Source organism: Anas acuta, chromosome 3 (genome assembly GCF_963932015.1).
Source record: "Anas acuta chromosome 3, bAnaAcu1.1, whole genome shotgun sequence".
Lineage (NCBI taxonomy): Eukaryota > Metazoa > Chordata > Aves > Anseriformes > Anatidae > Anas > Anas acuta.
This window is the reverse complement of record NC_088981.1, coordinates 108076940-108101670: the sequence shown is the minus strand read 5'-3', so window position 1 is coordinate 108101670 and position 24731 is coordinate 108076940. Positions and strand designations below refer to the sequence as shown.

The following is a 24731-nucleotide window of genomic DNA, read 5'->3' as shown; positions in this document are numbered from 1 at the left end:
AAAATGTTTCATTTCACAGACAGGTCCCATCTAACTTGCCTTCTGGCCGCACTGCTGAGGAGCCAGGCTGCTCCTGAAGCCCTCTGCAGCCCTGGAGCAGCACGGGCCTGGGCCTGATCCCACACCCTCTGCACTGCTTCTCCAAAGGTCTCCTTTACCCCCTCTAACCCATTGAGTACAGATACTAGCCCATGGAACTGCCCATTACAATAAATTAAGTGCTAAATTAAGTTGTGGGTGCATGGCAGTGCCTGTGAGGGAGTAAAATGTCATGCAACATGCGCTGCCAGCCATCATTTACTTCAACCAGCGGTGAAGCTTGGGCTAATTCTGGGGTTGGGGTAATCCTTAGCATGTACTGCTGTAAATTATGGCTTTAAACTTTTAAAATAAAATAATGGCTTTAAAAATAATGGTTTTAAACTAGAAGAGGGTAGGTTTAGATTAGATATGAGGAAGACATTATTTATTATGAGGGTGGTGAGGCACTGGAACAGGTTGCCCAGAGAGGCTGTGGATGACCCATCCCTGGAGGTGTTCAAGGCCAGGCTGGATGGGGCTTTTAGCAACCTTTGGTGGGAAGTGTCCCTGACCATGGCAGGGGCTGGAGTTTGATGGGCTCTAAGGTCCCGCACGACCCAAACTATTCTGTGATTTTAGGGCCCCTTGCTACAAGAAGAACACTGAGGTGCTCGAGCGAGTCCAGAGAAGGGCAACGAAGCTGGTGAGGGACCTGGAGAACAAGGCTTACGAGGAGCGGCTGAGGGAGCTGGGCTTGTTCAGTGTGGAGGAGGCTCAGGGGCAATCTTATCACACTCCACAGGTGTAATACACAATAAATGTTTGTTCATTGTCTTTTGTATTATAAAAACAAGGAGTTCTGTTTGAAGAGCGGGAGTTGCGAAAACTCCCTGCTGAAGTAAGGAGCTGTATAATGCTTGGCTAGACACTATGAAAATTCTTTTGCTTAATGTAACAAAAAAGAGAACTCCCTCCCCTTCTCTCCTTCTGCATCTCAGTTGCCTCTTTTGTTCAAAGACCCTGCTGCAAAGCTCATGTAACCATCTCCTGATAAGTTGCTAACCTAGTGTATCAACATCCTGCCTTCCTGTCTCATGCTGGGCCAACATGACCAAATAAAAAAAGAAGTTGAACCACAACGCTGAGGAAGACTACGGCCTTCATCTTCATGACCACCAGAGGGACAGAGACGACCCCCTAGCAACAGTGCGCGCAGTTACAGAATATACCAGGATGTGCTGCGTAATCCCGGAATTACCAAGATATAAAAAGGGACCCTGGCGGGGGTGGGGTGTGCGCTGTTGGCGGAGCCGAGACTCCCCGGCTGCCCAGTGCTGTTTTGCTTGCTGTTGCTTACTCAATAAATTCATTTCTATTATTAATGCAATGCTCTCTGAAAATTAATTAAGGGGGCAATTTATAACACAGGTACCTTAAAGGAGGCTGTAGTGAGGTGGGGGTTGGTCTGATCTCCCACGTGCCTGGTGACAGGATGAGGGGGAATGGGCTTAAGTTGCGCCAGGGGAGGTTTAGGTTAGATGTTAGGAAGAACTTCTTTACTGAAAGGGTTGTTAGGCATTGGAACAGGCTGCCCAGGGAAGTGGTGGAGTCACCATCCCTGGAAGTCTTTAAAAGACGTTTAGATGTAGAGCTTAGGGATATGGTTTAGTGGAGGACTGTTAGTGTTAGGTCAGAGGCTGGACTTGGTGATCTTTGGGGTCTATTCCAACCCAGATGATTCTGCGATTCTGTCAAACAATACCAAAACACGACGCGCAAGTAATTCACAAACACTTTTATTTTCCTTTATTTCAAAGCAGCAAGCCCTTTACCAACTGCTTACCGCCACCTCCTACCCGAAGCAGACCACCCCAAATCCTCTCCCCTGCTCCCACCCCCTTCCCCCCCCGCCATGCCAGGGGCGGGCCGCCCTCCCGGAAGCAGGGCAGCTTCTCTCCCGCGGCGCGCTTCCGGCGGCGGTTGCCAGGGCGACGGCGGCGCCGAGTGCGGGCAGGCCCCGGGAACGCCGCCGCTCGGAGCCCCTCGGCCGCCGCTCCCCCCTCACGATGTTCATCTACCTGTGCAAGAAGGTGCTGCCGGGTTGGGTTATAAGCCTGACTGCTGTTGTCGTGCCGGGTGTGCTAATGTGTCCGTAGTCAGCTGCTGCGTTCTCATAGGTGCCTCTGTTGAGGTGCTCTTGGGGGAGTTTAAAATAAAAGTTGGTTCTTAACAAGGTGCAGACGCAAAATATTTCTTTTTCAGATTGCAGTTCCTGGTAATGTTCAGTTACGATGTATTTCCTGGAATAAGAATGAAGGGTTCATAGCCTGTGGCGGAGAGGATGGATTACTGAAAGTTTTAAAGTTAGAAACACAGACAGGTAATTGAGTTTTTTTTTTCCTTTTTTTTTTTTTTTTTTTAAGAATAAAATCCACTACACTTCGGTATTCTGAAAACACAACTCCTTCCAATTCTCTAACTTAACAGCATGGCATACATCTGAAGCCTGTACACAGATCTTTATACATGTAGATTTGTATAAGTGTCAAAGGTGTTGCTGCTTTCTTAACATTGTTTTCCTCTAGCTTGTTTCACATGATATGCTTATCATTTATCTAGCTTTTATAGCTACTACTTATCTAGCTGATAAGTACTTTAATATCTACCGAACTCTTCAGTGCTTCTTCTTTCAGGGCATACAGTTCATTTTTGTTATTGCTATGTGGACTTCCTGTTTATTTTCATACTCATTTCACTATTTTTTTTTTTTTAATGTTCTCTACCATTAATCTAAGGAAAAAGTTGTATATTTCTTTGAAATAGTGTGAGTATGCTCTGAGAAAAGTGAACTCCAATAAATTTTCTAGTTCTTTTAAAACTTTTTCTAAAAGTAAATAAGCTGTGATAGCCATATGTTTTCTTTGTTGTTTTTGGTTTATTTCTGAAAAGTTGCTCAGGCTTAGTGAGCATCCGAATTTGGATGACAGATATGGGTAGCAAATGCATTGAACTGAGGAATGGAAAAATCCATCCTATAGATACACTTTCTGTCTATTTTTAGGGGAATTATTTTAACGATTAAAGCCAGTAATTAGAGCTGAAGCGTTATTACAGTAATAGGTATGCTTTATTAGTTTATTTTATAATTGTTTTTGTTATTTTTAGATGAAGCAAAAATAAAGGGACTTGCAGCTCCTAGTAATCTTTCTATGAATCAAACTCTTGAAGGTCATAGTGGTAAGTCTCCTTGAGCATTTAATGTATTTTGATTAGAATGAAAAATACAGGATTTGGGGAAGTTGATAATTTTTCTCCAATTTTTAATTAAAAGACTAAAATAAAGGATATCAGCATGAAGATCACGTATGTAACAGGTTGGATATCTACTTTTACTAAATTAGCTGATGAAAGACCTATAGTTAATCTGTCATGATTTGTGAATGAATTACGGGTTTGACTGATGTGACCTCACCCCAATTCTTCTGGCTGGTGTGGTATGCATGATGCACAATGCATGCTGCACAAATCAAGCCAGGTTCTGCCTACAACAACTTACGTTTTGCTTATGTGTTCTCCATGGTTAGGTTTATAAACTTTGACCTTTCAGCCTAATCTGTGTGACTTTCTAAATTACTTGGGCCCCATTCATTTTTCTGAAAAAGAAGAATTGATTGATACTAAAGTGGATGATACTATTGTATGTGTTCTATCACAGAGGAACTTATTTTTTTAAAATTATTTTTTGATAATATCTAAGATTTGCGTATGTTATGGCAGCTTTACATTTTCTTCTGAAGAAGTCACAATTCAGTAAATCTCATCTCTGTTTTCAAAATGTCTTTATTTTCTCTTATTGACAAATTATATATGTATGTAGACTGCAGCATGGTATACAAAGTTTACAGAGGTTAGAAAACAGGCTGAAGTATTTTTGAAAGAAAACATTGAATACAGGGAAGTCATGGAGGAATGAATACAGGGAAGTCATGGAGGAATCAAACTTTTACATGTTAAATGGTCATCATCCACAGAAAGGGAGATACAAAGAGAATGCTGAAATCCTTAGAAAATTTGAAGGAATGGTCTTTTATGATGATTTGTAGTTGAAACCTGGCAATGGATTACTTTAGGGGCCTGGTTAAACATGATGGAAGAAATTAATTTTGAAGAATTGGTTTAGTGGATATTTTGAATGGATGTCTTTGATTGTGAAATAGGTTACAGTTCCCCTCAAAAATCTCTGACATCCAGGATATCTTTGACTGTGTCTGTGCCTGGACTTGTGACTGAAATCTGGAGAAATGAAAAGGATACAGAGGAAATGCATAACCACTGGTGAAGAAGTGGAAGTGTGTGATGCTGGAAGAGGCCAAGTTCATACCCAGTATTGAACTGATGAAATAAGATGGTTGTTAAAAAACTGTTTGAAGATGTTTCAAGTCAAGTTAAATGTTCATGAGGAGGATCCCACATGAAACTTGATCTGAAGGAGCTGTGTGCAGAGTGTTCTTTTTGGTAATCAGGAGGGAGATTTTGTTTTCAAACTGCAGCTCTACTGAAGATCAAGTTATTTTTATGAAGAGGAGGAAAAAAATATCTTAAGTCAAACCCCAAAACTATGGTTTGGGTTTTGCTTACTGAAACAATATTCTGGGTAGAATTTAGAGAGGATGTTGCTCAAGTGGGTGAATAAAGGACCAGAAGGATCCAATTAGAGCAGAATTTTGGAAGAGGAAAGGAGTGGTGTAGTAAGAATGCCTAAAACTAAATCAATCTCGGCAGTGCAAATTCCTGTAAACTCCGGAGTGATAAAGTTGTGTGTGGTGGTTTTCCTTAATGTATTTAAATGGCATAAACACAAGATTTGTATAATTCTCTAGGTTCTGTGCAAGTGGTGACATGGAATGAGCAGTATCACAAACTAACAACCAGTGATCAAAATGGGCTCATCATTGTGTGGATGATGTATAAAGGTACGCTACAGGACAACTTTGAGACTGAATAATATTCCACTTGTGGGAAATCATTTACCAGTTTTAATGGTTCTTTTTCAGAGTTCTTACTTTGCAGATTTTAAAAGCTGAAATAGATATAAAACTTTTTCCAGGTTCTTAGTGTAATTGTAATCTAAATTTTTCGTAGTGTTGCTTATGAAAAGGCATCTGTCTTCCAGAGGTATCTTAGGAAAAGATACTGGTGCTTAGCCAAGTGCTTGGTAAACTGCTACAGATCTCTTATTTTAAATTTGTTACTTTATTTTTTTGGAGAAAAATAGTGTGTTGAACAATAAAAAGACGGACATAAATAATCTTTCTTAGTTTTTGAGAAGAACCTGTAAATTACTTTGTACTCTCAAACTTCGGCTCCCCTCTGTTATTTCTTGTTTGCCCATATTTTTTGGGGGAATAAGTAACTCACACCTGAACACTGGATTTCACACTGGTGTAGTCTTGCTGGAGTTTTTACAGAATGGGTGGAACAACGTTTTTTTAATTCCTTTCCAGAGCAGTTTGTTCCTATAGCTTTTTATTACATATTATACTGCAGTCATATATAACTTGTTATCCCGTCTTTGTTTTTATAAGCAGACACTTGATGTTTTTCCATTTTATTGAATACCTAGTTTAATTTGTTGGTAATTCTTATAAACTTTTTGTGGTTTTGTACTATTTTGTTTTTAACAACTTCTGGAATTTATATTAGTATCAAATGTTGTTATCATCCAATTTGCATATCTTTTTAACTGAGAGTGTTTTTTGCTCTTTGAATTCAATGATAGCGTGTTTCTTGAATCTGCTAGAGGGTTCTCAAATTAGAAGTATGACTCAGTTTTTCATTTGTTCCTAATAGGTGCTTGGTATGAAGAGATGATTAACAACAGAAATAAATCTGTTGTTCGAAGTATGAGCTGGAATGCTGACGGACAGAAGATTTGTATTGTGTATGAGGATGGAGCTGTGATTGTTGGATCTGTGGATGGTAAAACTTAAGCTCTGCTAATTGTTGTGTTATATAGCTTCCATTTTTAAGTGTCATGTATGTAGCAGCTCTGTTTATGTATATAAGTACAATTAGTAGTTACTTTAATAGTTGTTGCTTTGAACTTTAGCGGTTTCGGTTTCTATACTGCTAACATGCATCTTATTTTTAGTTTTGTGGTATGATTATTAAGTACAATAAATGTTATGTTACAGGCAATCGCATCTGGGGGAAAGACTTGAAAGGTACACACCTGTGCCATGTGACCTGGTCCTCTGATAGCAAAGTTTTACTCTTTGGAATGTCAAATGGAGAAATTCACATTTATGACAGTCAGGGAAATTTTATTGTAAGTTTATGGTTGGTATAATAAAGATAATAACTTTAACATGCATAAAAAAATACTTCCTCTTAATTTATTTCATGTGTGGTTCTTTGTACAGTATTTATATTCAAACTTGCTGCAGCAGCACTTCGTTTTTAATGAAAATATTTCAAGAAAAGAAGTACGTTATAAATATTTTATTCTCGGTAGCAAAATGATTATCATGGCAGCAAATGCCTTTTTGCTTTGCAATAGTTAGTGAAAATGTAAAAATATGTATGGTGATAGTAGCTAAATTAAATTAAGCTCATGTCAAAAGTACTAGTGTACTTTTAGAATAAAGCTTTAGTTTATTTTCCTACTGATCTTGTCATTCTTCATTATGTAAGGAATGTTGCATGCTTCAGAGGAAACCTGGTAATAAGTGGTAAAAATGGTGGAAATAACTACAATATTGCTACATTCCTGCAGTGGTTGTTTACTTATTTTTTTAATCTACTTATTTAGAATATTAGAATAACTATGATAAAACACTAAGCAGAAGTAAAACTTTCACTTTGGGAAGAGCAATGTATCTGAAACCATATTGTTCGTTTTTCAGATGCTATTATGGTGAATTTTCTTTTTTCTTTCCTTCCTTCCATGAGAAGCTGTTACCCTTCCCATGCTCTTTTCTTTAATCCGTTCTTGTTTCTTCCTGCTGTGTGTATTATGATGTTTCTGACATGTGCCATAAATTACTGAGATTCCTTAAATAAATTGTTCTCCCAGTCCTTGCTTTTCTCAACAATATTTACATTTGTCCTTTTTCCCTTAATTCTTCCCTTAAGTTACCTGGCAGCCCCCTTCAAAGTGATCTACATGCATTCTTATCTGTTCAGGGCATTCTTTGAAGGATACACACTAATTATAATTGTTACAAGAGTAAGCTTACCTTAAATAATATTTTAAAATAATTGAAACAATAATACCCAAATTAGAATATCAAGTAAGAGTCTTTTGCCTAGAAAAAAAGTAACAGGAGGGTTATTTAAAAAAATAGTCAAAAAATAACAACAACAACAGAACTTGTGGCCAGGAGTGATTTGAAATCATTTTTATATTTGGTGGAGTTCCAGTGGGGTTCCTTGCATGGTGGTGTGTGGCTTTTGTGCAAGTGCATGTTTACTTTTTAAGTTACTTTTCAAAGTGTGAAAATGCCAGAAGTTCTTCTTTCTCGTATGTCTTATCCAACCTTGAATAAGGAACTCTTTCAAACTATTAAATTTTTGATGAAGTCAAAACTTTTCTTTGTGCAGGAGAACAGTTTTGCCCATATGACTGTCTTTTGCAGTGTATCAGTTAACCTATGATTTGTTCCTCTAAATAGCATGTTATGTATGACTTTAAATAATTAACCATTCTTGCCTAGGTGAAAATGAAACTGAGTTGTTTGGCAAACTTAACTGGAGCATTCCGTATTGCTGGAATACATTGGTACCATGGTACAGAAGGCTACATTGAACCAGATTGTCCTTGTCTCGCTGTCTGTTATGATAATGGAAGATGCCAGATAATGAGAGATGAGAATGACCAGAGTAGGTGCAAAATGTGGGATGCTAATTACTGAGCTGTTCTTGACCCAAAATGTCTACATGTTTAGATTTTTGACGTTTATTTCTTTAAAAACTAGATCCTATCTTGATCGACACTGGTATGAATGTAGTATGTATTCAGTGGAACCACTGTGGAAGTGTGTTGGCAGTGGCTGGCTCCCTAAAAGCAACTTCTCAAGATAACAATGTAAATATTGTGCAGTTCTACACTCCATTTGGTGAGGTAAAAATATTTAATATGTTTATACAGCCTAATATGTTCTTTATTTTAGCATGTTTTGCCTATGTGTTCATTACTGGTGGTACTTGGATGCCAAAATGTTTAGTGGTTTTAACTTGCGCTTTAGTATCTATGACATCCACTTGGATGTGGAAACATGAAAGAGGATTGGGTCCCCTTTTAGAACAGCAAATTGCTGGCCAGATGGAAAATCCTCTCCATCCATCATCCATCTCACATAACACTAAATTGTAGGATATGTATAGTATTGGACTTTGAACACCTGACTTAGGTATCTGAATTCGCGCTACAGTTAACTTGGAATGTTTAGGCAGCAATTATGAAGCTAACGTAATGTGTGTGTATCAAACATGGAAGTGCTTGTCTTTCTCTGCCAGCTCTGTAAGAGACCCAGGCTTCTCTAGATTAGGAGCTTACAATAGGGCAGTGAAAGCTCCCTTCTGTGGAATCAGTAAAACTGAGAAAATGGCATCTGGTATCACTAAGAGCTCAGAAATCTTACAAAAAGTAAGCTGTTTCTGATCTTTGTCATGTTGAGGATCTGGTTCTCTGAAAGCTTTTGTATTTCTACCTTTTTTGTATAAGATGTTTCTCAATTGTTGAACCTTTAACAATTTTTCTATAATGCTATTTTTGCTTTAGAATGTAATTTCATTACTTTCATTTGCCCTTCTAGTACTACATTTAGAAACCACTGAGTTAGTGTTAAGTGTAAGTGTGAAGAAGCTTTGTCCCTTGCAGAGAGGAATATCTGGTCAGCCATGAGGGTAACTATGTTAAGGATAGAGCAGGGAGCTATGTTGTGAAAGGAATTAAGAAGTAGCAACCAAAGAGCTTCCCACAAACAAGTTGTCTGGGGACTATGGTTATAGTGTTTGAAAACATTAATTTCTTTCAATTCATTTGTTCAACTTCAGATACTCTAACAAAATAAAGATCTATTAAAAAAAGGGAAGTATATTTCTTTGCCATTAAATTATAAATGGGCATCAAACTACCCTTCTTAGCCTTTTTGAAGGGCAGGAGATACAGGGACAAAGAAAATGTCCATTGCCTTACTGCAAATTCCATACGTATGCAGCTGATTCAATGTATGCTCTTGACATAGATTAGGTGTATATCTCTATTTGTTTAAACTATCAGCTGTAGTTAAAGGTGTTGTACTTCAACTGACTTCATATAATTTATACACTTTTCTGCCAGTGACAGTGAAACTTCTGAGGCATGTCAGGTATCAGTACTGTTGTGTTTATTTTAATAGTAATTGAAATAATAAAGGTGGTTTAGATTACCAATCAAAGGAAAAATGTTTATACTGTCATTCTGTATTTATTTTTCTAAGTTTGAACTATGACTCAATTGGTATGCAAATTAAATGTTATCTTCCTGACAAAAAAAAAAAAAAAAGAATGATAAAGACAAATGAATGCTTATGCATATTAAATACCCTGCCTTGTTTGCATGTATATGGTAATTTGGGAGTCATTACGAGGTACTGCAAAGAAAATCTACAAGTTTGTATTTAATGAACCAGCAAAACTGTTGTGTTTTGGAGAAGTTTTCCTAGGATATGTTCAATATCTTTTTATTTTTTTTCAACAAGCATTTGCGCACACTGAAGGTTCCTGGCAAGCAGATGTCAGCCTTGTCTTGGGAGGGAAGTGGACTGAAAATTGCACTAGCTGTTGATTCTTACATATATTTTGCAAACATTCGGCCAGATTATAAGGTAAGTGGTTGTGTTGCACTTAGTAGGAAACTGGCTAGGAAATCTGACCAGGGAATTTGATTGAAAGCAAAAGAAGATGCTGCCTAACTAGAGGATAAAGGGATAGTTAGGTAATAAATAGATTTATAAGCCAATCAGATACAATGCAGAAGTCACTCGTGGAAGGCAAGTGCAAAATACAATAGTCTTTTTACTGGCAATTTTTTTCTCATTGGGCAAGAAATAGTTTTCTTGTCCTGTAATAGCTGTAATGTGGAGACCTAGGTTATTGTATTATAGACTCTTTTTTGCTATGAAATGGGTTTCTGTGTGCACGTTTACAGTTATGTGAAAAGAGGTAAGTGGATAAACTGAAGCATTGGAACCTTATCGTGTGTGCTGATCCCATTCCTGAGCTCTGTTGTGAATTACTTTGTCTAACTTTCCAAAGACAGAGCCTGGGTAGAGGCCTAGGGCTAGTCAGTGATAAGGGGAGCACTCAGAGGACAATATGAAGTCTTATTCCATCCACTAAACAGCCTTCCTTTGAGAAGACCAAGGTTCAAGGAACAGAAGTGTAGTGGCTGTGTCACAGTTCTTTCACTCTCTCCTATTGGAGTTGTTCCATGGTGTTAGCATGGTTGGGTAAATATTTACTGAAGCATACTGGAAACATTTCCTATGTACTGGGTAGGTGCCATGGTCACTGTGGAGTTGTTCATTCTTTTTATTTTTAGTTATTTATGCAAAATAGAGTGACTTTTTTCAGATCTTTAATATAAAGGCAAACTTTTTTTTTTAATCCAACAAGAAAAATAAAACTAATACTCCGGTATTTGGCTACTTGTTAGAGTTCTGGATTAAGACCACACCATAAGTTAATGTAGGGACAATGTTTCTTACATGCTCTTTTCCCTGTCTGTGACCAGTAACTTTTTCCAGATTTTGGATTTATTCAGGTCAGCTTTTAATTAAAATTTCAATGGAGTTTTTGACCAGGTCATATCATTACTGCATTTTTTTTGAAACCTAGCATATAAATTAGTGCTTAATTTATGATTTCTATTTTATCAACACTAGCGAAGCTGTAGTGAAACGTGTGTGGAGTTATTGGTGATGCAATGACTTACCAATTGTTTTTACAATGAATTGTGGTTCTATTTTCATAGTAAGGAAATGTGTGCTCTGTTAGTATTAACAGAATTGAGCATGATGCTGAATTTGGCAGTGGTTAAGGCTGTCCTGTAGGTAAGGCTACAAGGAAGGGCTCCAGTATTTTCATTGCTCTTTAGTTAAACTGATTGAGCTAGGTGACACAATAGGAATTGTTTGCACATTTACTGTCATGTTGTGGTGGTGAATTGATAATTTGAACCAGGAGGGATGTGTAGAAACTGGAACAGTGGAGATGAGTGCAACCTGATAGGTGTATTTTCTATTTATATTTAAATTCCCAATAAACTTGCAAGTCTGTATTCAGTCAAGCCTAAAGAATATTTTTATCTGTCTACCAAATCAGTGTTGGTGTTCTTCTAAACTGTAAGTAAAATAGTCCTAACTCTGTGTTTTGTTTTTTTTTAAGTGGTTACTGTTCTGTATAAAGTGTTGTATATTTCTTTTTGTCCCAGCACAGAGTATGTTCTTTAATCATCAGTGCATAACCACTGTGATTAAAGAGAGAGAGAATTATGTGAGGGACATAATGCACCTGTATTGAAATGTATTGTTCCACGTGGTAGTGGAACATCACTGGTCAGTGAGTTTTAAAAACAAAGCTGCCAGGAAGCAATCCAGGAAGCAAATAGTTTGTTGCAAGTCTGCTGGAAGAAGCTTTGGAAATTTGAGGTGGAAGATAGTCTTGCAGGAAATGCTACTTGATGCTTGCACTGGGACGTGTATAACACACGTCTGGAACACATATACTGCTTTTCCTAAACACTTTGGTATCTGCGAGACCATGTGTATTTCCAAATCAGGCATGGTTTTCAAATTAATAATAATTTGGAACCTCAGTTTTAGAAATAGCGTTTGTAAGCTGGTGGCTTTTTTCCTTTTTATTATTACATTAAAGTGAAAAAAAGATGTGTTCAAATGATTGCTGTAGCAAATAAACTCTAATCTGTTGGTAATATACCCAGCTTCAATGTTAAATACTTTTATGGTGAAAGATGCATGCCATCCTCCAATGAATAATACACTTTTCTACTGTTATGCTCTTAGCTGATTATATTGATAACTGTTTTACGAACTGTTTCTTATATGTTGGAAATGTTTTTTATTATTAATTTCTATAATTTAGTTGAATGCAATCAAATACATCTTCATAGTTTTTTTATAGTGTTTGAATGTTCTATTTTTCATTTTGCCTTTTTTTTCCCTCCTTGCAATATAAATAGTTCTGTTCTTCTAGGGGGGAGGGGAGGATTTTTTCTCATGTTGTTAATATGGAAGAAATGATGTGAGTTATTTTAGTGCTCTAATATAATTGCTTATTTGGTCTGCTTCAGAAATTGCACTGTTTGAGGTGTTTGCTATCTTCCCCCGGGAAATGAATGTTGATTTTCCAAATCACTTGTCAGAGTAAACATTTTCATGACAAAGCCCTCATCACAGTGGGTATTTCTGTGTTGTTCTGAACAAGGAAGAAACAAGGGAAAGTGGAGTCTTCTAAATTTGAGAATGATCTTCCAATTCTGATTGGGACAGGTTATTTTGTGTGATAGGAATGTTTCTTTTCCCAAATTATGCAAATAAATTATTACCAGGACTGTATTCATATACTCTAAATATCAGGTCATCACATGACAGGTAAAGAGCATGAAATGCTGATCATGTATATTAAACAAACACTTTCTCGTAGCTGTGAACAATGTATGATTGAACTAGTGGAATTTCTTGCAGGATTTATCAAAGTTGTCTCTCTTTGGCAGTGGGGTTACTGCTCCAATACGGTGGTTTATGCATACACCCGACCCGATCGTCCAGAGTACTGTGTAGTTTTCTGGGATACAAAAAACAATGAGAAATACGTGAAATATGTCAAGAGCCTGATTTCCATAACAACTTATGGAGACTTCTGTGTTTTAGCAACTAAAGCGGATGAAGATCAACCTCAGGTATAATCTTTCTTTTAAATTTCACTTGAAACACCCTGTTGCACATGGCAGTGTTTTACAGCTAGAATAAGGTGGTATGTAACATTCTGAATCTGTCTCAGTGTGTGTCACTAGTTGTCATTTGACAGAAAGGCAATTGAACAGGTTCCATGTCTAAAACAAAGAACCCCAGCAAGCAACAAAATAATAGCAAAAATGTGCAGAACCTGTTAACTACCATTTTTTTTGCCTCCTTGTAGTCACTAGTAAATTAATGAAAAGTGCGGCCTTCAGGATGGCTGTTTCTTTAGACATAGTTTAAAAATAATAAATTCGCTAGAAGTAGGAAAACATTGGGATGTTAAGAAATATTTAATAGTTGGAACTGGAAAAATGAAATTAAGAAAGGGACAACTCTTAGGCGATATAAATGCTTGTTACAACAAATTGCTTTTTTTAAAAAAAATCTAGTGACAGATTATAGGATGGAGATATCCTTTGGATAATGTATATTCAGTTAACATTAACTGTCACAGATTTTCTTACTGGGTTCATTTCTGAATTATTTTCTATATTGCTTACAAAGGAGGAGCATGAGATGGAGTCAATTGGCGCCACGGTAAAAAGTGTTTTAGTGCTGCTTTGCTTGATTGTGTAATAAATGGCATGCTATGATAAGGTCTGAAAATATGGTACACATGGACAAGGCCTTTTGGTGAAATTGAGTGCAATGAAATGGGATTTTCGGGGTTGCATTTTTAAATTATGAAGCAAAGAATGGTGGGATTTAGTGTAACTTTCTTGAAAATAAATAAGAGATTTAATTTTACTATCTGAAAATTACATGATAATTACCATGTTTAAATTCTTTTGAAATGGCTCCAGACGGCTTTAATGCTATGGGGATCAGCTTTTAGGAACTGAAGTAAACGAACTTACCCTTTTGGTAGTAGTTCATTAGAGTTGCTTTCTGAAAAAACAGATGTGTTTTGCAACAAGTTTCAGTCATTAGGGTTGTGATTTCAAGAGGGCAAACTGTGCAATAGCTGATGGAGCAAAAAAGACTAATTTTGGCAGGAACTGTTTAAAGGCATTGCAGGAAGAAGTGAGTATTGGTAAGTTACAGAGAACTCAGTTTTGATACCCACAGTGAGGCTTCAGCTTTGAGCAGATCAGACAGTGCGAACTGCTTGGTCCTAACGCCACCTGGTGTAGCTCATGCAGTCTCTGTCACTCCATCACTCCTTAGTCATCTCTGATCTGCTGACCTCGAGTCTCAGAAATAAGTAAAGTGGGCATAAAAGATTAATTCTTCTCCAATATTCACTCTTTATTCAATTTATGTTAATGTAGTAGAAACAAGCAGTAAGCAGTTAAAAAGCCAGTTGTGGCCTCCTACAGAGGTGGAGCCTCAATATATTTTTTCAGAAAAGGGAAAACAGAATGCTGGCTGAAAGTTTAACTTGACAAAGGAATAAAAAATATTTTTGAGGGATATTTCTGGTTTTGTTATCAGGAAAAAAATAGAATTTAATGAAAATAATTCCCTGTTTAGATCTTTTTCTCTGAAAAAATATAGTTTATATAGTAGACAAAACCCTAAATTCTATAAAGTCTGCTATTCTCTTATTATTGATAGCTTTTAATCTGGCAGTTTAAAGGGTAAACTGTACAGCAATTACACAATTACATGAATTGGCCAGATAGCAAAGGAGCTAATGAACAGCTAATTATCTTCCTTTTCCTGGAGAGTCAGAGTGGCAGCTCTTAGGTGATTCAAGTTCTGGCAGCACTGTTTTTTGAATTTAGAGTCTGCAGTAGAAATTGCTACTTAATTTCCACGTTTCTCTTTCAAAATGTTTGTATTTCCCATTGTGATGATGATAAAGCTATTTATCCCTTGATTCATGTCTGGAAAAATGCATGCACAGGCACACTGAAGCAACCAACGAGTGTTGGTGTCTAAGCACTTTTTGTATTTTCATCCTCCTGGATTTAACAGGCCAGTCTGAGATATCTGTGCTGACTTAAAGCTTTCCAAAGCAGGACTACATGAGGGGCAAAACTAACAAAACCAGTCGGTTTTCAGCACCTCTGTTACATTTTGGTGGAGGGGTAGCCCTACTCACTGTTCTTATGATCCAGCCCTCTGGAGGTTCAACATCAAGTTCTACTAAGACTAGAACAAGAGCCCTTACTTCTGTAGGCTGGCGAGATGGCCTGTTACAGTTTGTCAGATTATTCTTTGCATACACAGCTAGGCAAGAGTTGAGTTGCTGAATAACTGCTAGTGTATTGCTCATGCTAGTAAATAATGTCAGTGCAGTGTGTGCTCCACAGAGCAGGGGACTGAGGCTGGCTGTGTCACCAGCACGTTGTCTGTGGACCCCACTGGCGGTACATCCTACCTAGTGTATGTTGTCTGATTGACTTGCTCCTATGCTTAAAACAGCTGGTTGTTTTCCTGCTTCGTGCTTGGCTTTGTTTATAGTGTTAATTGGCAAATACCACGTTACTATCATGTAAGCATCTTTGTATTTACTGCAGCCATAGTCCTTCTGTTTTGTGTTGCTGATCACTGTTAGGTTGTGTGAAATGTGGGCTATGAGATATGCCTTCGCAGACAGCCTTGTACAGCTTACTAATTTACAGAAACATGTGCTGTTAATAATACTTATGTTTATTTCCCTACAGTATGTGCTGGTTCTCTGCAATTCTATTGGTACTCCCTTGGACCCAAAATATATTGATATTGGTAAGCAATTTGCAACACTCACTGTTCATTTTTTTGGTAATAGCAGGAGGAAATCAGCCTTGAGTCAAATACACATATTGCAAAATTCATGTCCTATATTGTAGACTGTAATTAAAATGTAAAGTATTCTGCTCTGATAAATGACTTCCTTGTCCTATGGAATGGGTATGAAATGCTGTGGTGTTTTTTAGTCTCATAATTGAGATGACACTAAATGAGAAGATAATTTTAGTCACATCAATTTGATTCCCTCTTGCCACCTTTTACAAGTGTGGTGTTACATCAGAATCTTCAGGAATAAAATGCTCAGGAAATTCAATACACAAATTTTACAGTGGATGGATTGGAAAAAAATAAACAACCGAGGACTGAAGTTAGTGGATATGGTGGTGATGTGCATGGGTTGTTGTGTGGTGTCTCCCCACCCTTGCGCCCCATAAGATGTCTGTATTGCTTACTAGTCTCCTGGACTTCCTTGACAGGTGGGATTGGGCTGAGGGGAGGAGGAATTAGGGACTCATAGGGCACATTTTAACTCATTTTACAGCTGTCATCTAAAATAAGTTGCATGAATCATTCCTGAAAGAGGCCTGTTCCCTCTGCATTGGATACAAAGAAGCCCAGGGCAACCAGCTCTTCTCTGTCAGAGATATCTAAAATTAGATGAGATGATCCCACTCAAACAGTTAAAATTAGCTTTGTGTGTACATCTCTAACTCTGCTTTTAAACTTTCAATTTTCTTGTGTTCTGTTTATGTGAGCTTTCTAAATCTATCTGTGATTGTTTATAATGTCAATAAATAAAATTAAGGTAGCAGTTTCTTTGTTTTCCCCCATTACTACCTGTCTCCTACAACCATCTCTACAAAAGAATCTTTTCCAGTGGCTGAAAACAGTTAGAGAAATGACACTTAATTAAGAGTTACAGTTGTTGCAACAGCATTTGAATTTTCCTGAGGAGATGCAGCAATCTGGAAGAAGCTTCTCTCTTTCCTTTAGCTTAATTAAGTTGTCCATAATCTGCTACCGTTCCCTCTGGTGTTAGACGATTTAGTACATAGGCTGACAACGCTCTCTGCTAGTGTGAGTTCATGTGTGAAAATCCTTACAGTCTTCATCCTCACAGAAGGATAAATACTTGAGGTTAGGACTATTTGCATTCTTGAGGAATCCTGAAGAATTTTTATAGTTTCAGTAGTTCAGATGTAACAAGCAAGTCTTTCATTTGCATATAGCAACCACAGCCAAAGATTCAACTTTATTTTTAATACATACATCCTGTAAGACTTTAAAAGTAAGCCCACCAAACTTAGAGAAGGGATTGAAGGTAAAGTGAAAAGCCAAAGTGTAAGTTCAAACGCTTTCAGAAGACATTGCGTTGGTTTTATCATAGTTGCTTTCCTTTGTTGTTCCATTATGGAACAACTTGAAATATTTTCCTGGCACAAACTGACCTTATGCGATATAGGTATTTGTATGCAGTCCAAGTCTGCATATACAGTATACTGCACTGTTTGTCACAGTGCTTCTTGGTAGCAGAAGGTATAATTGTTCCAGTTGGACAGGGTGCTGAACTTAAGCAGCTGGCTTGCCTTGTTAAGGACAGTATAGAGCAGAGACCTTGCACAACTTTGAAGGCTGTAACTTAACTCCCTGTTTTTTTTCCCACTTTGTTCATAACTTATAAGAAAATAATTATAACCTTGTCGATAAATGAAGAAAATCAGCTTTTACATTAATTATAATTATTTTATCAGGTGAGAATAATTACTCATAAGATATAAGCGCTATGAAAACAAAATTAACATATCTCTTACCCATGATTATTGGAGAGATGGTTTTGACTTGTGAAAAATATGCTGTCTGTGAAAATCTTGTTTCTTTTCTTTCCAAAACAATTTTTCATTTTTTAATGAAGGAATAAATCTCTGCCTTTAGTTCAGAAAATAATTTGTTAACTTGTTTTGAGCTCTTCTTTAAAAATTATAAGTACCATCTTTCATATATGTTTAAAAATGCTGATATTGACACTTTATTTAATTTGATTTATTTGATCTTTTACAAATGTTTGTGAAAAATGCCTTCCCATGTGATAGGAAGTTCCTTAACAGACCACTTGGTATTTCTGTGCTCCTGCTTACTTACTGCTCCTCTTAAGTGAGTGCTCTTGACTCCTGTGAGTCTGAACTATATTTTATGATTGTGTTGATTATTGCATACTGAACAGAAAGTATCTTTGGCTTTTCCAGACTGCCTCTTGTTGAAATAGTGAACACCTGATGCTCTACTGAGCATAAAGATTTTACTTCTCCTTGAGTCTTCAGTGTCCTGCAGGACTCTTGGGCTGCAACTTGGTAGGAAATTGATAGTGGAGAAAAAAAAGACTGCTAATCAAGGGATGTTAAGTAGCTGACAAAGCATTTGAATTATGTGTCTGAGAATGTGTGTTAAAACACAATTTGTATGCATTGTTAATTCTTATAATATCTTATTAAATTGTTTCAAAAAGTGATCTCCTAGTGATAAGGTAACTGACAGTGTGTAATGTTTGATTTGTCCTCAGGAGATGCAAATCTTACATTGTTTGGCTCAAAACCCAGTAGTTTAAGAAGGACTAACAAAAACTCGGATTATTCCCTTTATTCTGCTAAATTATTAATTATGTCATTACCTTCCTAATGTTTACTTTTGCTAATGGTGGCTAAAAGGGATTAATCGGTCATTATGTGGTGGAAGGTTATCACTTTGTCCTTATTCTTTCTGTAGACACTGATTGATGGTTACACCTTAAAGCCCTACCTCATTTTCCTCTTTATTTTGTCCAAAGCATCTTTCTTCCTTTGTTTGCCGTGCTGTGTTAATAGCGTCCTCCAGAATAGCTAGTGTTTGCTAGCCTATAAATTAAACCTTTTTTAATTGTCTAGCATAATATCCCATCCTACAAAGGTACAAAAATTAACCAACACTTCCTTCTGTGCTTGTTTCACAGGCTTACAGACCTTTTGTCAAAGTCCTTTCACGAGTAACTAAACATAAATTACAGGAGGTTAAATATCTTCTTATATAATATATTTTTAACGGAAACAACAGATGGTATCTGCTAAGAAAATGTCACTCGGGCTGGATTATGTCATCTTACACATGCTTAGGAGCATTGACAGTTAAATGTTATCTTTCACACATGTATTAGTGCCCAGTGAAATGAATAAAACGGGCTTCTCAGCATATGGGCAGACTAGAGGCAGAGAGCTGAAGGAGACATGGCCTTGCTGTGATAGAACAGAATAGTTCACTTGGAAGGGACCTTCAAAGATCCAGTCCAACTGCTGGGCCACTTCAGGGCTAACCAGAAGTTAAACAATCTTAATGAGGGCATCATCCAAATGCCTTCTGAACGCTGGGTGTCAACCACCTCTGTCTTGCCTCCCTCCTAGCCACTTTAACAAGGGTGGCTGAGCTACATGTGAAACAGCACTTGAGTTGCTTTCACTTACAGTTGGTCATTTTAAAGTTGATCATTTTTGCAAGTGAATTGTAGAATTTCTTAGCATTCTGTAAACTGTGGTAATTCAGGAGTTGTTCTGTGTGCAGTTCAGTTGTCCCTGCTGTTGCCCGATATTTTCTTCTCTACGTGTCTCTCCTCTAGAGACATTTGAATGAAGCTCTAAAATTAGGTAGATCTTACTGTTTGGCCTGAGTTGGTTCCAGATTTCAGGATTTTGCAGCTATAACAGAGGCTTGTGTGAAAACATAGTTTACTCTTGTGTGTCGCTGTCAGATCACTTCCTTTCCATCAGATTTAGGTGGGATTACTTGTCTCTCTCATGTTTGTATATCCTATTCCATACAATAAAAAGTATCTCGGCTTTTTCATGCAGTAAAGTACTATAGTCACAGATAGTGTATTTTCCCTCTACTATTTTTTAAGAAGATTAGACATGAAAGTGGGTGTTCTCTCACTGTTTCTTGGATATCTAAGAAAATAAAGCTGCTTTCTTTGAGGGAAGAGGTGTTGTGATGGAACAGTGAAGAGAAATGAGTGTTAAAGAGAATCATAAGGGCCCTAGAAAATGTAGAGTGCAGTTGTTTCACATGCTGCCATTGTTTTAGTGGCATAGTGTAGTTAATTGGATCACTGAAAAATACAACACCTGTTTAAATGTATTTCATACATATTTTGAAAATCTGAAAAATAAGACCTTAATACTGAAGTTAGCTATGCCCAGTATCAATGGAAAGAACTACAGAACTGAAGTCCATGTTTACCATGGAAGCTGCTATGCAGTAGAAATGCTGAGCAGAGAAGTTTCCAGATGTCTTGCCGCCTTCTGACTTAATGTGCTTGCTTTTCTGTCTGCTTGAGTAAGAGTACAAATTCTTTGAAGAGCACTGATGCCTAACTTCCAAAGATTAACTGCTGTTAAAGTTGACGCCACTGTAAGACAAGATAATACTTTCCTACTCTTAGGAATAATACTTAGGAAACTAAGTACATCAGCTGCCTAGAAAGGGATTCTAGGTCTTTCTCAGTCCATGGAAGGACTGAAATGAGCATCTTTCCATTTCCATAAAGGATGTGAGCCATTCCTTCCTTCCCTGCCCAGCAGCAACCCAAATGTGGGGTGACTTGGACATTCTTTCCTTCTGAAGCTAGGCTGTTACGCAGCCAAGATAGAAAGTTTTTCAGGAGCAGTGTAGCCCAATGATTAAGGCTGTGAGGTGGGAAGGGAGAAATTTGTGCTCTAATTCCCTACTCCCAGGTATTTGTACATGGGTTGTTGTCTCTTTGGTTTGGTGTTTGGCTGTTCAGTGATTGTCCAGTATAAAGCATCTAATCAATTCTAGAAAAAAAAAAATCCTGCGTCCCACCATTGTGCAATTTCTTCTGTTGTGTAGGTAATTTTGCAAAACGGTCACTTCCCACAGACAGATGCTTCTCTTCCAGATGTGTGTTTGAATGGATCTGATCCCGATGGTTGTGTCTGTGCTGGGTGAAATGTTCATATTTGGCTTCAACCCAGCCATAATTTGGCCTGCTGTTGCAAAGAAGAGGGCGGTCCTTACCATTTTTGCTAGGTTCTTTTTCCTGCCCTCTCTTTTATGTTAGCTCCAGTATTTGTGGTTCTCTCTTTAATCCAATGTAAACTAATCTTATTTATTTAATTCTTGGTTTAGCTTTCAGTCAAATCAATTAACAAATGGATCCAATTTACTCTGTGGCTAAGTTACTGCTAAAGCTGATGTAAAAGAAGTGGTAGTGAAGTGGGAGGTGGGAAAGCAGCTGCATTTTGATAGCAACCATCAGTTTAAGTCTTAGGCACGTTCATAAAATGCTTCACTCATCTGACTCCTGGACACACATTTGTGTGTCTCCATCTTATTTCTGGATGGCAGTATAGCTTGTGTGAATATCCTTTTTTCCAGGGTGGGGGTACTCTGGGATATGCACAAATAAGTAAGTTAAGGCTCTGTGTAAGTTGTAGGTCTAGTGGGGAATCATCTGGTGTGTCTGAGGAATGCCCATAGCCTTCAGATGTGGGCTTGGTTTAACATTGTCGTGGAGGAAGATGTTCAAGTCTTGACTAAGCTGAGCGCAAATATGAGGTTTAGTACTACAATTTTGTGATTTGAACAAAGGGAAAAGTTAGTCCTTCAAAGATCAGAAAACCCTCCTGTTTTGAAAGATAAAGGTATTGTTTTTGTTACGACAGGTGTAGCAGCAGGGTAATAGAACATAGCAAATATGTAAAACTTACGAATTTAATAAAAGAATCTGAGGGGACCGTATCCTTCAGGTGTTAAATACAAGACTAATTATTGGAATGTATTATATGCAACCAATTCATTTACTTATAATGCAAACAACTGTTGTATCTATACTAGTGCTCACATGCTAAGCATCATCACTAAACCTCCTCATCCAGTATTTACATTTATACTAAAAATTATTCTACAGCTGCTAGGTAGCTTACTATAAACCTCTTGTTTTCAGAAAAATGAAATCTGTTCGACCAGTCATTCCCCATCTGCCTGTCACAGGACTGTTCTACCTTACAGCAGGCTTATAGCTCCCTCCAGAGTTCCGCGTTGTGCTAAAATACAGAAAAATTTAGGAGATTTGTTGTGAAAGAGTCAAGTTTCGTGCTCACAGCATGTTCTCTGTGACATGTTTAGCTGACAGGCTGTGTTACAAGCTTGAATTTTCCTGTTCATCTGGTGGCATAGTGATTTACTTGTGAAATTTGGAGGTGTCGAGGGATTTACTTAATAGGTTTCTGAGGTGTTTTTTCTTTGCCATGTGTTTTCTATGCATTTGCTGGTATTGAGGAAGATAGAACAAAATTCTGAAAGAAAAAATGCCATAATACGGCCAAGACAGTATTATTATAGTTATATATAAATAATAACGTAATGGTTTATGGCCTATATGGTTTTAGGGATAAAATAAAGAACTTGTCTTGCCTTCCTGCACAGTGATATTTGGATGCTATAAAGTAAGCATCCTTTTATAAAGTAAATATTTAGTAAGTATTTAATTTACTGCAATGCAAGTGAATAATTGCTCTTTGGCCCAGCTATTAACTACGATACAAATAGTATTTTTGGGTCTTGACTAACTTGAAATTTACTAACTGTTTTAAAGTTGTGTTAATCAAAGAATATTTTCTCTATTGTCAACTTTGTAGTCTTTTTTTTTTATTTGTATATGAGTAATTACAAATACTTAAAATAGTTCCACATTATACAGGTCTTGTTAGACACTTGCGAAATCCCTGAATTGAACATTATCCTAAAAAAAAATTACATATTTTATACAGTTGTTGAAATAATAAGGAGAAAAGTATTGATTTTAAAAATGAGCCTTGAAGTACTTTCTTCAGTCCTCTGAACAAGGCAACAGTGAAATTTCTTTTCAATTAATGAGAACTTTTGTCCTTTAACTTATGGAGATATGGTTTCATCCATCTGGGAGAAATTTTACAAATTAGCATATAGTCCAATACTTGCTGCTCTAATTTCACAACCATTTGGGTTTTGTAACAGGGCCGTTATTTGTCACCATGACCAAAACACATGTGATAGCAGCTTCAAAAGAAGCGTTCTACGTCTGGCAATATCGTGTCGCCAAGAAGCTCACAGCAATGGAAATTAATCAGGTAGCACGGACCAGAAAAGAAGGCAGGGAAAGGTTTGTCTTCAAGCTTTTTCATTTTCCTTCTTTTACATAAATACCGTTTTTGATAAAGGTTGGACTATCCCACACATTAAAATATGAACTCCTCATTATTTTTTCTACTCAGATTTGTTGACTTGCAAGCCTATAGTTTTTCGTGACAAGTGTGTGGTTGTTATCCAAGTCTCTCAGATAACACGCTAGCTGCATGTCTAATGCTTTTTTAAATTCTATTTCTTACTCTATGTCCTTAGTTTCTAGGCAGCTATATTCACTCTGATAACTTTAACTGCTGCTTGTGTATCAGTGGCTGTTAAGGCATATTTTATCCAGCTAGTTCTTTAAATACGGTCTTGTCTGACTGCATCTTTGACCTGTGATTCTGTATGGGCTGTTGTTCTCTGACTAAACAAGTCAAAACTGTCTTCATCCATCCTCCAAAAGTTTTTCTTCCCATGCGCTCATTAGTGGCATTAACATTTGTCACCTCCACAAGCTTGCAACTTTGATTTTTTAAAAATATTTTCTTTCATAGAGATGCTGTTGCGTCCTTTTATAAATCTTCTATCTCCTGTGACCATATTTTATAGAATCATTAAGGTTGGAAAAGACCTTCAAGATCATCTGGTCCAACTATCACCCTACTGCCAATGTCACCCGCTAAACAATTTTTTTTTTGTTTCTACAGGATTTATCATATTGATGACACACCTTCAGGATCTGCAGATAGACAACTTGATTACAGCAAAGCTGTTGAAGTGAGCACTGTTTTTTAGCTAGCTTATTATTGTATCACTGGTAGCTTGAAAGACTAGTAGGTAGCATTTCTTTATGCATTTGCATAGGTTTTCATTATTAGCAGCAGTCACTTTATGTCAACTTTCTTTTACTTCTACCTTTTGTATGTAAGTGTTAGTTTTCTACCTTCTGGTTAGTATGTTGTTGTTTTATCATTATGTACTGCTGGAAATGTACGCTAAACTTTATGGAACTTAGGAACAAGTTTATACTGTACTGTGGAGAGTTAATGGACCCCTGCTGTTTTCTTGGTGAGAAGCTGAGAAGCAGCTTGCTTCAACAAAATGTAAGCTTGTTGAAACTCCAATGCTTGTAATCTATTCTAGTATTTTTGGCCTTTTTCACTTTCTGAAAGCATACACACACACATCATTATATTTCTGAAATTAAGTACAGGTCTCAAGTCAGGGATTGTTGCCTTCTTGTGTTTTATGTTAAATATCTCTTCTATTGTTTTTTTTTTTTTGTTTTTTTTTTTTTTTCCTGGTGGAGGGGCAGGAGAAGAAAGGAAGCTATTACTACTACTGTTGTTATGTTTCCTATACCAAAGGTTACTAATATTATAAGCAATCCATTTACTGTACAGTGATTAAGTTTGATAGCCCCATTTTGTGTGAGTATTTGGCAACATTCTTGTATACTTAAATATGACTTTTCTTTAGAGGTACATTCGTATTGTGGTATTAAAACTGCTGTTGTTGTTGCTTGTATACTTTCAGGGAACAAGAGATCCAATTTGTGCAATAACAGCATCTGATAAGATACTACTTGTGGTAAGTTACAGGATTAAAATAGCTTCTTCTGACCGCAACCCTGGCTCCCCTGTGCTGCTTCTGGGGAGAAGATGGAAGAGGGTGGATGGGGGAGGGTGTTTTTGGTTTTTCTTTGTTTCTCAATTTTCTAGCTTGTTAGTAATAGGCAATGAATTTGTCTAATCTCCCTACACTGAGTCGGTTTTGCCCATCACGATGTTAATTGTTGAGTGATCTCCCTGTCCTTACCTCAACCCTTGAGCCCTCTTCATTGTATTTTCTCCCCCT

The 24731-nt window shown here is 37.2% G+C and overlaps 1 protein-coding gene across 2 annotated transcripts in view; it reads left to right on the top strand.

Moving 5' to 3' along the window:
* The first annotated feature begins 1963 nt into the window (after positions 1-1963).
* The window catches only part of WDR35 (WD repeat domain 35), a 39823-nt gene continuing 17055 nt past the window's right edge, over positions 1964-24731 (top strand). Inside the window, exons 1-15 of one of the 2 annotated variants that reach the window (XM_068678674.1) lie at positions 1964-2111; positions 2284-2401; positions 3187-3258; positions 4902-4994; positions 5872-6000; positions 6216-6349; positions 7737-7902; positions 7998-8143; positions 9765-9890; positions 12800-12985; positions 13551-13583; positions 15659-15719; positions 22764-22908; positions 23582-23651; positions 24411-24464. In XM_068678674.1, the coding sequence (XP_068534775.1) occupies positions 2088-2111; positions 2284-2401; positions 3187-3258; positions 4902-4994; positions 5872-6000; positions 6216-6349; positions 7737-7902; positions 7998-8143; positions 9765-9890; positions 12800-12985; positions 13551-13583; positions 15659-15719; positions 22764-22908; positions 23582-23651; positions 24411-24464 (1557 nt within the window). In that variant the 5' untranslated portion in view covers positions 1964-2087. The remainder of the gene's footprint in view (positions 2112-2283; positions 2402-3186; positions 3259-4901; positions 4995-5871; positions 6001-6215; positions 6350-7736; positions 7903-7997; positions 8144-9764; positions 9891-12799; positions 12986-13550; positions 13584-15658; positions 15720-22763; positions 22909-23581; positions 23652-24410; positions 24465-24731) is intronic. The other variant, XM_068678675.1, reaches the window with a different exon arrangement.